Here is a 12,486-nt window from a genome sequence, read left to right on the forward strand (position 1 = left end):
TTATAAAGTAACGATATGAAAAGTAACATGTGGTGTAGCCTGCTAGAGGCGTAGTATAGGGTGAACTTGAACCTTTGTGTAATCGTTTTAGGAAATAATATAAACCCTAGTTTTGCTATCTGATGTGTTGATTGATTATGTGATTTTCTTGTATGGTGACTTGGTCGACTGCGGGACAATACTTGGGACGAGTATGAGTAGGTGTGAAAGGTAGTAGATGCATATACTACCGGAAGCACATGACTCACACTTGGATCAGGGAAAGTCACAAGGTGATTGGTTTTAGAGAGTGAAAGTGGAGATGCCAAAGTTGTTTTAGAGAGCGAAAAAGGGATCAAACATGATAGTTTGTTCAAATATGGACCAACATTGCAACATTTCTAATACTTGGACAACAATGATACGGAACAGAAATGTTTGGGACCAAACATGTAATTTACTCAAAAATATTCGGTAGGCAAAATGGAGAAGAAATGATTTTTCATACAACATGGTCCTATGACCAGATTGCATATTTTACATTTTAAAAGATCCAAAATAAAATGCATCACTCTCACAATTGTCAAATTGAGTTGATGATACATTACACAATCGATCAAAAGAGTCGAACTTAATAAATTCGACAATCCTAAAAAACGATATTATATAGCATTATTATAAAAACAATCAAATGTGAGTAGTTGTCACCTTTGGTTGGTGTCTTCAAAAGTGGCATTAGTGGACGACAAGGTTAGAGGATGGTTGCAATACTTGTAAAGTTTTAAGGTTAACCATTTAGCGTATTTATTTTATTGTTTTTTTGTATTTCATCATTTGATAATTTAGAATATAAAACTTCAACAAACTAACTAGCCAAATAATTTGAAAAAATTCAATCCAATCATATAAAATCCTGTGAACAGCTAAACCATGTCGACAAATTTATGACCCAAACCCAAAATCCAAAACGGTTTACTTGGTGTGATATAAAACAAGTAAGTATATTAGATTCGATTATGAAATGGTACTTGCATTATTCAACTTTGAAGGTAAGGTGGAAGTGTGGAAGTGGAAGTCATTAATTCATGGAGGTGGCTAAATGACGACTACGACAGAAAGCAAGGGCGAAAATGTCAAGGACCAAAAGAATCGCGGGGCCCACATCCTTATAATCTTCGCTCATCTCTCTCTGATTGTACCCTACCCCCGTCCCGTGGACTCGTAATCTTTTTCTCTCTCCGACCCATATCTCGCGCTCCTCTGTTTCTCTCTCATCTCTCATCGAGACTTGGTAAACTCAGAAATATCGAAGAAACTTCCTCTTCAACCCAACCTCATATCGCATTTTAATTTATTTTATTACAAAACGAACCCCCAGAAATCTATCAACGTATCTGTTGGTTGTATGGTTCTTGTGCATCATCGCAGACTTCACACCTTGTTCAACATCTGTTCTTGTACGACTTTTCTGCTCTATTGATTTTTATAATTAATCCACTTTCTGTGTTTGATTGAAGTCATCTTTCTTGTTTGTTTCTGGTTCTTACTCTTTCTCACTTAAATTTGTTTGAGACGTCTGAATTTGACTTGGGTGTACTGGGTATTGTTGATTTGGGGGTAATTTTATTACTTTCTGTTTCTTGACCTTCTAAAAGGGAATTGGGATGTTTATCTTAATTTGGATTGAATTGCAAATAACTGTAAGATCACACTTGAAACTTATGTACTGGCGTGTCTAAGTTGTTTCTTAAGTTATATGTAGAGTAGATTGACTTTCTTAGATCACGGCCTTATTTAGTTAGTAATAAGCGAACAAAGATCAATGCCTTCAGGGAGATTCTCATTCCGTAGCCCCTTTACTTTGCCACTGTAAAAGAAACTTGTAATTTCTTAGGTCGTCATCCTGTTTTTCAACTTATCTTCATCATTTGATTTGAACTGCTAATTGGTTGAAGATCAATCTCTTTTAGTTTGAAGTACAAAACGCTTCCTTTTGGGCAAGTTTGATTTATGGGTAGAAAAGAGAATTCCGCTATATATATGTTGTATGTACTACTTGCCGTTAGATTCATCATTGTTTTCCGGTTCTTACATACATAAAAATAATTGCGATCTGAAATGGATTTTATATTCATCTCCAGTGGTTCGCCTTCAGCATTCTGAATCAATTTAAAGAAGCTTTTTTTTTTTTTTTTTTTTTTTTTGTATTTATGGAGTTGAAGATGCCCCCTTATTTAATGAGAGTTTAAAGGTTGATGCTGCAATTTTGAACTCCTTCAGGCATAATCTATAACAATGAATCCTCGACCTGAGAAGTTTGTGAGGTTTGTAGTGTAGAAAAAATACATAAGACTGTTTTTGACTTGTAACGCATCCTTTGATTTTTTGTTATGGTAGTGCATAAATTTGATATATATATGATGATGATGTGACCAGGTTTCAGGATTTGAGATCAGAAAATAGCAGCAGTGGAGGTTCTTCAGGGAGATTGAAAACAGCATTGGGTTCAGTTTCTGAGATGTTCCGGAAAGGTCTAGAACATGGTTCGGGAGGGATTAAAAGCCTGAAACGATCAATGGAATCCCATTCCTTCAAGAGAATCGTGAGCAGAGGCCTTGGTTCTTGGAAGAATACACTTAACCCTCAAGGGAAATTCCTTCAGAAGTGGAACAAAATATTTGTGTTGTCATGTGTGATTGCTGTTTCTGTAGATCCATTATTCTTTTATATTCCTATAGTTATAGATGACAAGAAGTGCCTTGATCTGGACAAGAAGTTGCAGATCACAGCCAGTGTGTTGCGGTCCTTCACTGACATCTTCTACATCGTTCATATCATCTTTCAGTTTCGCACTGGTTTTATAGCTCCTTCTTCACGGGTATTTGGTAGGGGTGTTCTTGTTGAAAATTCTTGGGAGATTGCAAAGAGATACATGTCTTCTTACTTTCTGGTTGACATTCTTGCGGTTCTTCCATTGCCACAGGTGAGACTGAGGATCAAAAATATTTCTGATTGTGAATGCTCTGAACCTGAATTCAAGTTTTTGTTTATAATCTCAGATTGTGATTTGGTTGGTTATACCGAAGATGCATGGGTCAAGATCTTTGAATACAAAAAACATGTTGAAGTTTGTTGTTGTGTTCCAATATATCCCCAGGATGCTTCGAATCTATCCTCTTTATAAAGAGGTCACAAGAACTTCTGGCATACTTACTGAAACCGCATGGGCTGGAGCTGCTTTCAATCTCTTGCTTTACATGCTCGCTAGTCATGTAAGAGGTGGCAATAAATAAATAAATAAATAAATAAATATAACTTGATTTCAATCGCCTTTTATCTAAACATTACATATACACCCTTTTGAGTGTTTGATGATGGTTGTAGGTATTCGGGGCATTTTGGTATTTGTTTTCTGTTGAACGTGAAACAACCTGCTGGGAAGAGGCGTGTAAAAATACAACCGGGAAAAATATAACAAATTGTTCCCGTTCTTGGTTTTCTTGTGGTAATCAATCGCATCCTGTTGAGTATTTGAATTCAAGCTGCCCCATAATAGAAATGGAAAACCCTCCTTATGATTTTGGAATCTTTCTTCCTGCCCTTCAATCCGGTGTTGTCAACTCACTTGATTTTCCACAGAAGTTTTTTTACTGTTTCTGGTGGGGTCTGCAAAACCTTAGGTATCTCAAAACAATTTCTTTGGATGTTTATTATTATTGCCAACACACATGGCATCGCATCAATCAATCACGCTATGTGATACTTTTTTTCTTGGTCAAACTTGCAGTTCTCTCGGTCAAAACCTTCAAACAAGCACCTTTGTGTGGGAAATTTGCTTTGCGGTGTTCATTTCTATATCTGGTTTGGTTTTATTCTCGTTTCTCATCGGAAACATGCAGGTTGGTAACTCATATTTTACATATATATAAATATATGTTACTTAAGATTTGGCATCTAATTTAAGAAGATGTAATGGTGTGAGTACCCCTACCTTTTATTGTATTACAGACATACCTGCAATCTACAACAATAAGATTGGAGGAGATGAGGGTGAAAAGACGAGATGCAGAGCAGTGGATGTCCCACCGGTTGCTTCCGGAACCTCTCAAGGAACGAATCAGAAGATACGAACAATATAAATGGCAGGAAACGAGAGGTGTTGATGAAGATAATTTGATCCGGAACCTTCCCAAGGACCTTAGAAGGGATATAAAGCGCCATCTTTGTTTGAAACTGCTAAAAAGGGTGAGTGACTTGTTGTTCTTTTTTTTTTTTTTTTATAAAATATAAAAAAAAAAATCAAATCAAATGGTATCTTATCTATAATTAATAATGGCTTGGTTTTTCAGGTGCCGATGTTTGAAAAAATGGATGATCAGTTGATGGATGCGATGTGCGACCGTTTGAAACCGGTGTTGTATACGGAAGATAGTTATATAGTGAGGGAAGGGGACCCGGTTGATGAGATGCTGTTTGTAATGCGTGGGAAGTTATTGACAGTTACAACAAACGGTGGTAGGACCGGTTTCTTCAACTCTGATTATCTGAGAGCGGGTGATTTTTGTGGTGAAGAGCTGCTGACATGGGCCTTGGATCCCCATACATCATCAAACCTCCCCATCTCCACAAGAACAGTCCAAGCACTTGAAGAAGTCGAGGCCTTTGCTCTCATGGCAGATGACCTCAAATTTGTAGCTTCTCAGTTCCGGAGACTTCACAGTAAGCAGCTGCGCCACACTTTCAGATTCTACTCCCAGCAATGGCGGACGTGGGCCGCTTGTTTCATACAGGCGGCATGGCGGCGGCGTTGCAGGAAGAAACTGGAAGATTCCCTCCGGGAAGAAGAGGATAGGCTGCAGAACGCCTTGACTGGAGGTGGTGGTGGGAGTGGGAGTTCCCCCAGTTTGGGTGCTACAATCTATGCATCAAGATTTGCAGCCAATGCCCTTCGTGCTTTAAGGCGGAATGGTGCAAGGAAAGCAAGGATTCCTGACAAGCTGCCTCCATTGATGCTTCAGAAGCCTGCAGAGCCTGATTTCACTTCCGAAGATAAATGATATATGTTACTCATGTGCCTTTTTTTTTTTTTTTTTTTTTTTTTAATTTATTTAATTTATTATAGCCTTTACCTTTTTTAGGGCTTGTTTATAGTGTATGTTGTACAATGACAACTTAATAGCTATTCCGATTGTTGTAAAAGATAAAAAGAAAAAAAATTAGTTAAATGATTCTTTATCATAGCCCTACCTACAACTGCATCAATCATCATTAACCATTTATTATACTTTTAAAATGTTCAAGAAATTATACAAATGATGTTTTATTGAAACATATGTACAAGCACTAGAATACAACCTGAGAAGATTTAGAAAGGTGTTTGGATCATGCGAGAGAAGTGGCAATCATAACCCCTAAAGGGTTTGATAAGCCCATATTTAGTCCCAACTATTAGAACAATTCCCAACTGGTCAATTTGAGTTCTTGCCAAAGCCTGCCTAATAACATCATGACTCATGAGCATCTCGAACAAATGAAATCCCAACAATGAATGCATCGGTACCAAAAAAGCCGAGATCAATAATGTTTTTAAAAGTCAAGCCTTCATATTGAATTTTGCTCACAGGGATGTTGACGGATATCTGGGAACAACTATTTCTGAAATAGTCCCTTTGAATTTTGATCAATCTCCATATATTCCCATCCTCAAATGCAATAGTCAAAGAGATGCCTAGAGGAACAAGTCGAGTGCCAACTATGGAAGAAGTTAAATAAGGTTGTTAAAAGTAAGTTGTTAGGAATAAATGAGAATAAATCACATATATAAAGACACAATATTTAATGTGGTTTTTATTGTGGTTGGTCAATATGACCTACATACACAAGACATGACATGACGAAGTATTTTCATAAGCTTGAAAACGATAATACAATTGAAACCCTAGCTATAAGCCATATTATATAAGCAAAATACAAAACGTAACCCTAACTAAAATGGGACTGTAACACCCCTCACATGGGCTTATTTGAAATAACCTTTAATTAAATATTTAAAAATATTTTCAAAGTTTTAGTTACGGAAAAACGGTCTCAAAGTTTAATTCAAAATAATTTACAGAGTTCAAATGCAAACAATAATCCCAAATATAATTTTTCAAACATTTAGTTGTTTAATAAAAACATTTCATGCGAGAGTGTCACCACACATATCAAAACAAAGGTTTAATAAGACATTACAAACCAAACGTCTTCTAAATATCCAAAGCTTATGAGTCTTCTAAGCTTCGCACAATATCTACTAACCTGCAAAATTTACTAACGTAGTGGGTTAGGTTATGGGGAGCCTAATGAGTACAATCCCGATAATGTATGAGTGAACACTCAACTCATATACAAATATACAAACTCGTACTTCTCAAAACAACAAAAACATATATAGTCAATTTGGGAAAAAATATAACTTTTAACAGCGTACACTGTCATTTATGACAATTCCCACATAAACTTCGTTGTTGAATAAACATTACTAATTGGGTGTACTTAGAGTGACACCTTTTAATGATCAAAATCCAAATAAAGTAGTTAAACAATTAAGTGCTCATGCAAGCTAAAACATGATAGAAATCAATATTTCACATTCAATATTTCCATTACATCCAAAACAAATAGAAGAAATTAGGTTTATTATACAAAACATAAAATAAGGGTCTTACCTGCCCAAAAAGGATCCTTAAAACATTTTAGTTTTGAAAAAAAGACAAAATAATTCCCACGATATACAAAGGGTAAAACAAGATCAATCACAATAAGTAAGATGCAATATATGCTTCCCAACCATTTTTCAATCTTAAAGTCCATCTCACAACAAATGTAAGATGTATAGTACTTGTAACAACCCAAAAACAATGATAAAATTTTTCATTGAAGGACTATCAATTTTATTCATTAAATGTTTTAAAAACCATCACCAAATATAATATCCAAAATATCATAGTACAATTATTCAAAATGCGGATCATGAGGGGAGGATGTTGTGCCATCATGTTGGATCCTTCCCTTTCGAACCGAAAGTACCTGAACCCATAAACATATACTATAAGCACAAAATGAGTTTCCTGAAGTACCACATACCAATCATACAACTGGGCTTAACCCTGAGGTATATTCCAACCCAATATACATATATGGGCCCAACCATGGGGCCTCGCCCCTGGGTGTATTTCAACCCGATCAACATATATGGGCACAGCCCTACGGCCTTGCCCTGGGGTATCTTTCAACCTAATCATACATTAGTGGGCCCCACCCTGGGGTCTATTTCATCCCGAACATACGATAATGGGCCCCGCCTTGGGGTTTATTTCAACCCATCATACAAACTCATATAAGCTACATAACAACTATCATCCTAAATAACACAATAATGAGCTGACATTCGTGCCTTCAATCCATGGATACAGTGAGAAGACTTACCTCACATGGCTTATCATGTAAAGTTGCTAACTTTACATGCATGCATGGCTTAATGAAGCTATTAAGCTGAAGAGGACTTAATGGATGACTTAGTGCATGCATGAGACCATAAACCCCATAAAGTTTACACCTTTATGCAAAAGAAACTCATATTATGCTCTGATCTAAAAGAATAAGCCCTTCATACGTCTTAACTCATCAACCAACCCAAAAAGGGACCAAAAGCATAAAAATCAAGACATAAAGAGATCTGAGTCGTGAAAAAGAGTTATTATAAGAGATATTCATCCTATGCGTTAGGCGGTGGCGAGTTTGAGATTAAAGTGTGAGGATAGCTGCTTTCTGCTTTCCAGGTGAGTCTTCTCACTATACTATACCTAGAGTGGTAATTATAGTTATGTGATAGAGTATTTGGTATGCTATTTATGTGATATGATGCACTACATTATTTCTATGTGAATTATGTTGTGTGTGTGTTCCAGAGTATACAGAGTTAGGACCAGAGGGTCCATAGAGTTATAGCCTCGAGTGGCTAATATGTGTTTTATGTGGTATTTTGGGGAACTCACTAAGCTTTGTGCTTACCGTGTTATGTGTTATGTGTTTCAGGTTCTCAGGATCGCGGGACGACACCTGTTGATTGTACACACCAGAGAAAGAGTTATGAGGATCCTGGATTATTAATTACTAAAACATGGAGTTATGTTTTGTGAATTGAACAAATGAGATTTTAATAAAACGTGTCATGAGGATTTATATGTTTTTAAATCAAAAATTTCTTTTGAAAATTTACGTTGTTACAATTTTGTGGTATATTATGATGCTTTGATCACAAGTTAGGTGCAGTGTTGATGCATCGGGGTCATGTGATTGCGTACGTGTCAAGGCATCTAAAGCCTTATAATTACCCTACATATGATTTGGAGTTGGGGGCAGTGGTGTTTGCCATCAAGATTTGACGACATTACATCTATGGGGTCCGCTATACTATCTACACGGGTCATAAAAGCCTAAGGTGTTTGATGAATCAGCCAAATCTGAACACAAGGCAGCGCATATGGTTGGATGTGGTGAAGGATTATGATTGTGAGATCCTTTATCCCCCGAAGAAGGCCAACATGGTGGTCGATGCTCTCGGCCACAAGGTGGCCGTGGCTCCGATAAGGGATTTATGTTTGAGGATGACAATGATTACTCCGATATTAGATCAGATTAAAGAGGCTCAGATTGAGACTATGAAGGAAGAGCACCGGAAGAGTGAACACATTGTGGTCAGGTGGCTTCCTTCAATTATGATAGTTGAGGGTTATTGACCCTTCATCGGAGGGTGTGGGTTCCGTACTGGGGTGGTGTATGACAAATTTTGATGTAAGAAGCGCATAAGTCAAGATTCTTTATTCATCCCGAAGCGACAAAGATGTATAAAGATCTCCAGCCTGATTATATGTATGAAATGGGATGTGGCATGGCATGTGGAGAGGTTTTTGACTTGCAGGAAAGTCAAGGCCGAGACCCCACGGCAAAATGGACCCGTCAGATATTCCCGTTTAGAAATAGGAAGTGATTACGATGGATTTTATCACCAAATTGCCTTGGATGGCGCGCAGAGTGGATTCGATACGGGTCATCGTGGATCGAATGACCAAGAGTGCATATTTTATCCCGATCCACAAGTGAGTTAGATCTGATCCCACATCGGCTGGGAAGGAGAACTAAGCATTCCTTATAAGGGGTGTGGATACCTTTCCTATCACAACGCGTTTTAAATTCGTGAGGGCAGCAGATCCCATAAGAACTCTGCAGTTAAGCGTGCTCGGGCGGGAGTAGTACCAGGATGGGTGACCCCCTGGGAAGTCCTCGTGCCGAGTGGCCCAAAGCGGACAATATTGTGATACGTGCCAGAGGGGGGTGTTACAAATGGTATCAGAGCCAGGGCACGGGTCGATGTGTTCGACGGGGACGTCGAACCCTATAATGGGGGGTGAAAGTGGGTTAAATCTGATCCCACATCGGCCGGGAAGGAGAACTAAGCATTCCTTATAAGGGGTGTGGATACCTTCCATAACACAACGCGTTTTAAAGCCGTGAGGGCAGCAGATCCCATAAGAACTCTGTAGTTAAGCGTGCTCGGGCGGGAGTAGTACCAGGATGGGTGACCCCCTGGGAAGTCCTCGTGCCGAGTGGCCCAAAGCGGACAATATTGTGATACGTGCCAGAGGGGGGTGTTACAAATGGTATCAGAGCTAGGGCATGGGTCGATGTGTTCGACGAGGACGTCGAACCCTATAATGGGGGGTGAAAGGGGGTTAGATCTGATCCCACATCGACTGGGAAGGAGAACTAAACATTCCTTATAAGGGGTGTGGATACCTTCCCTATTACAACGCGTTTTAAAGTCGTGAGGGCAACAGATCCCATAAGAACTCTGCAGTTAAGCGTGCTCGGGCAGGAGTAGTACCAGGATGGGTGACCCCCTGGGAAGTCCTCTCCAAAGCGGACAATATTGTGATACGTGCCAGAGGGGGATGTTACAATCCAGTAGAGTATCTGGCAGACATATACATTCGGGATATTGTGCCACGCCATAAGGTGTCGGTTTTTGTGGTCTCCGATAGGGAATCTCGATTCACTTTCAGGTTCTGGAAGAGATTTCACAAGGAGTTGGGTACTCATCTACACTTCAGCATGACTTTTCACCCACAGACTGGTGGTTAGAGTGATTGGACTATCTAGACTTAGGAGGATAGGTTTCGGGCTTGTGTATTGTGTTTCGGTGGGAGTTGGGATACCTACCTTCCTTTGGTGGAGTTTTCTTATAACAAAAGTAATCACACCAACATTGATTGACCTCCTTTTGAGATGCTCTACGGGAGGAAGTGTAGGACCCCGATATGTTAAGGCGAGGTTGGTCAGTGAGTCATGGGGAGTACCGAGGTGGTACTCAAGATGACTGAGATCAACAAGTTCATGGTAGACTTCAGACAGCACAGAGTCGGCAGAAAAGCTACGCAGATAGACGCCGGTCAGACTTGGAGTTCCAGGTCGGGGATATGGTACTTCTAAAGGTGTCACCTTGGAAATGTGTCATCCGGTTCAGGAAGAGGGGTACACTAGGCCCCAGGTATATTGGTCCTTTAAGGGTTGAAGCTCAGGTGGGTTGGGTGGCATACCGTTTGGATCTCCTGGAGGAACTCAGTCAAATTCACAGTACTTTTCACGTCTCTCAGTCGTGGAAGTGTTTGGTTGATGATTCCACAGTGGTTCCATTGAAGGATATCCAGGTGGATGATCGCCTGAACTACATTGAGAGATCGGTAGCGATCCTCGACAGGAAGACCAAGACTTTGAGTAATAAGGTGGTGAACCTGGTGAAGGTGCAATGGTTGTATCGAAAGTGCTTTGAATAAACATGGGAGCCAGAGGATGAGATGAGGGAGCACTACCCAGGCTTATTTGCAGCAGCGAACTTCGAGGACGAAGTCTGATTCAAGTGGGGGAGATTTGTAACGCCAGATTCTAGGTATTTGCATTGGCGGCCTTGCTTTGTACTAACTTTTCATTTTGGTCCCAAACGCCAGACGTAAGTTTGTGGACGCCAAACGTTCGCACACAGAGGACAAACCCTAATTTTTAGGGTTTGCACCCTATTTAAAGGTTGTGACATCCCCAATTTCACGGCCAGAAAAGACCGATTTGTTTATGCTTTGTTTTATAAATCAGAGTGATCGTTTTAAGAAAACGGTTGTGGAATTTGTTCCCAAAATAAAATATGATAACCATTTATCAAAACATTTCTCAAAGAGAATGTATTTTCATTAAATAATAAAACCTCGGGATGTCATGTTCCGATACAGACCAAAAGCATAAACAATATAAATTAGACCTTACAACAGTTATTTATAACTACTGATCTATAATCCAAATTCTCTCGTCAAGTCCACCAACTTATACCCTTGTGCCATTACCTGTAATGCAAAGAAAACTGAGTGGGTCACCCTTGGGAGCCTGGTGAGCATATAGAGTTTTCAATCCACAATAAATAATTAATTTAATTTCATCAACCAATAATAACCCAATTACCCATTCCCGTTATTCTCACTTTACATCCCTAAGACAACTAACACAAGGGACCTAGTCTAAGAATATTTCATCGGGGCGACAACACATGCTTTGGGGGTTCCTCAGCAATATAAGTCAAATAAGGCAACCATGAGGGGGATGGAATACAGCGAATGAACACCCAAGTTCATTAACACCTACATGTTATGAGCCTGCTAGCGTTCCACTGGACTGTCTAGAAAAGTCCGTGGTCGTCATCTAAATTCCGCTAGATGACTGGATTGCAATGACATCGAGGCCTCTCATCCTTTTATCAGAAGACAACTATCTACCCATGTTCTACCCAACATTTTATTAGATAAAATATACATTTTTAGACATAGTTTAAAACCTGTATAGTATGTTCGTTCAAAACACATTCCAGATAAAAGATGAGGCACATAAACATAACACATATTTCATGGAGAATAAATCATATCTATGAGATTAGAAGATAACATCGATACACTCACATAACACATATACTTAGTACGTTAAATCGATACTTTTATAAAATTGTGCATTTGAAAGAGATTAGGTACCCCTTCAAATCAAGACCACTATATAAACACATAACATGTATTTCATAGCAAATACTTCATATCTTTATGTTAGAAGAAAATAACCACACACTCACACATATAAACAACAATATATATACACATAACATGTATTTTATAAAATACTTCATATCTATGTGTAAGATGAAAGTGACTATACACTCACTTGATCAGAAGATGATCGGACAACACTACGACTCTTCAAATAGTATTCTTCGGTGAAACCGGGATATCTTCACACACCGGGTTTCTCATGGGCAGAGCTTCGGCTCGGAAACTCTTTTCTTCTCGGGATCTTCGGGGCTTCGGGACTCGCTTCGGGTCTCGGGGTGGATACCGTGGCTTCGAGATATTTCTTGCACGCAAATCGAGGTAAAAC

General features: G+C 39.0%; 1 protein-coding gene across 1 annotated transcript; it reads left to right on the forward strand.

Moving 5' to 3' along the window:
- The first annotated feature begins 1,196 nt into the window (after positions 1 to 1,196).
- On the forward strand, positions 1,197 to 5,217 carry LOC145088925 (cyclic nucleotide-gated ion channel 1-like). The gene is made up of 8 exons (XM_079027409.1): positions 1,197 to 1,436; positions 2,121 to 2,303; positions 2,416 to 2,962; positions 3,039 to 3,251; positions 3,364 to 3,659; positions 3,767 to 3,878; positions 3,988 to 4,224; positions 4,329 to 5,217. The coding sequence occupies exons 2-8, from the start codon at positions 2,275 to 2,277 to the stop codon at positions 5,034 to 5,036; spliced, it is 2,142 nt and encodes a 713-aa protein (XP_078883535.1). The 5' UTR covers positions 1,197 to 1,436; positions 2,121 to 2,274; the 3' UTR covers positions 5,037 to 5,217.
- The last annotated feature ends 7,269 nt before the right edge of the window (positions 5,218 to 12,486 follow it).

Source organism: Lactuca serriola, chromosome 2, assembly GCF_051521515.1.
Source record: "Lactuca serriola cultivar US96UC23 chromosome 2, Lser_US96UC23_V15, whole genome shotgun sequence".
NCBI lineage: Eukaryota > Viridiplantae > Streptophyta > Magnoliopsida > Asterales > Asteraceae > Lactuca > Lactuca serriola.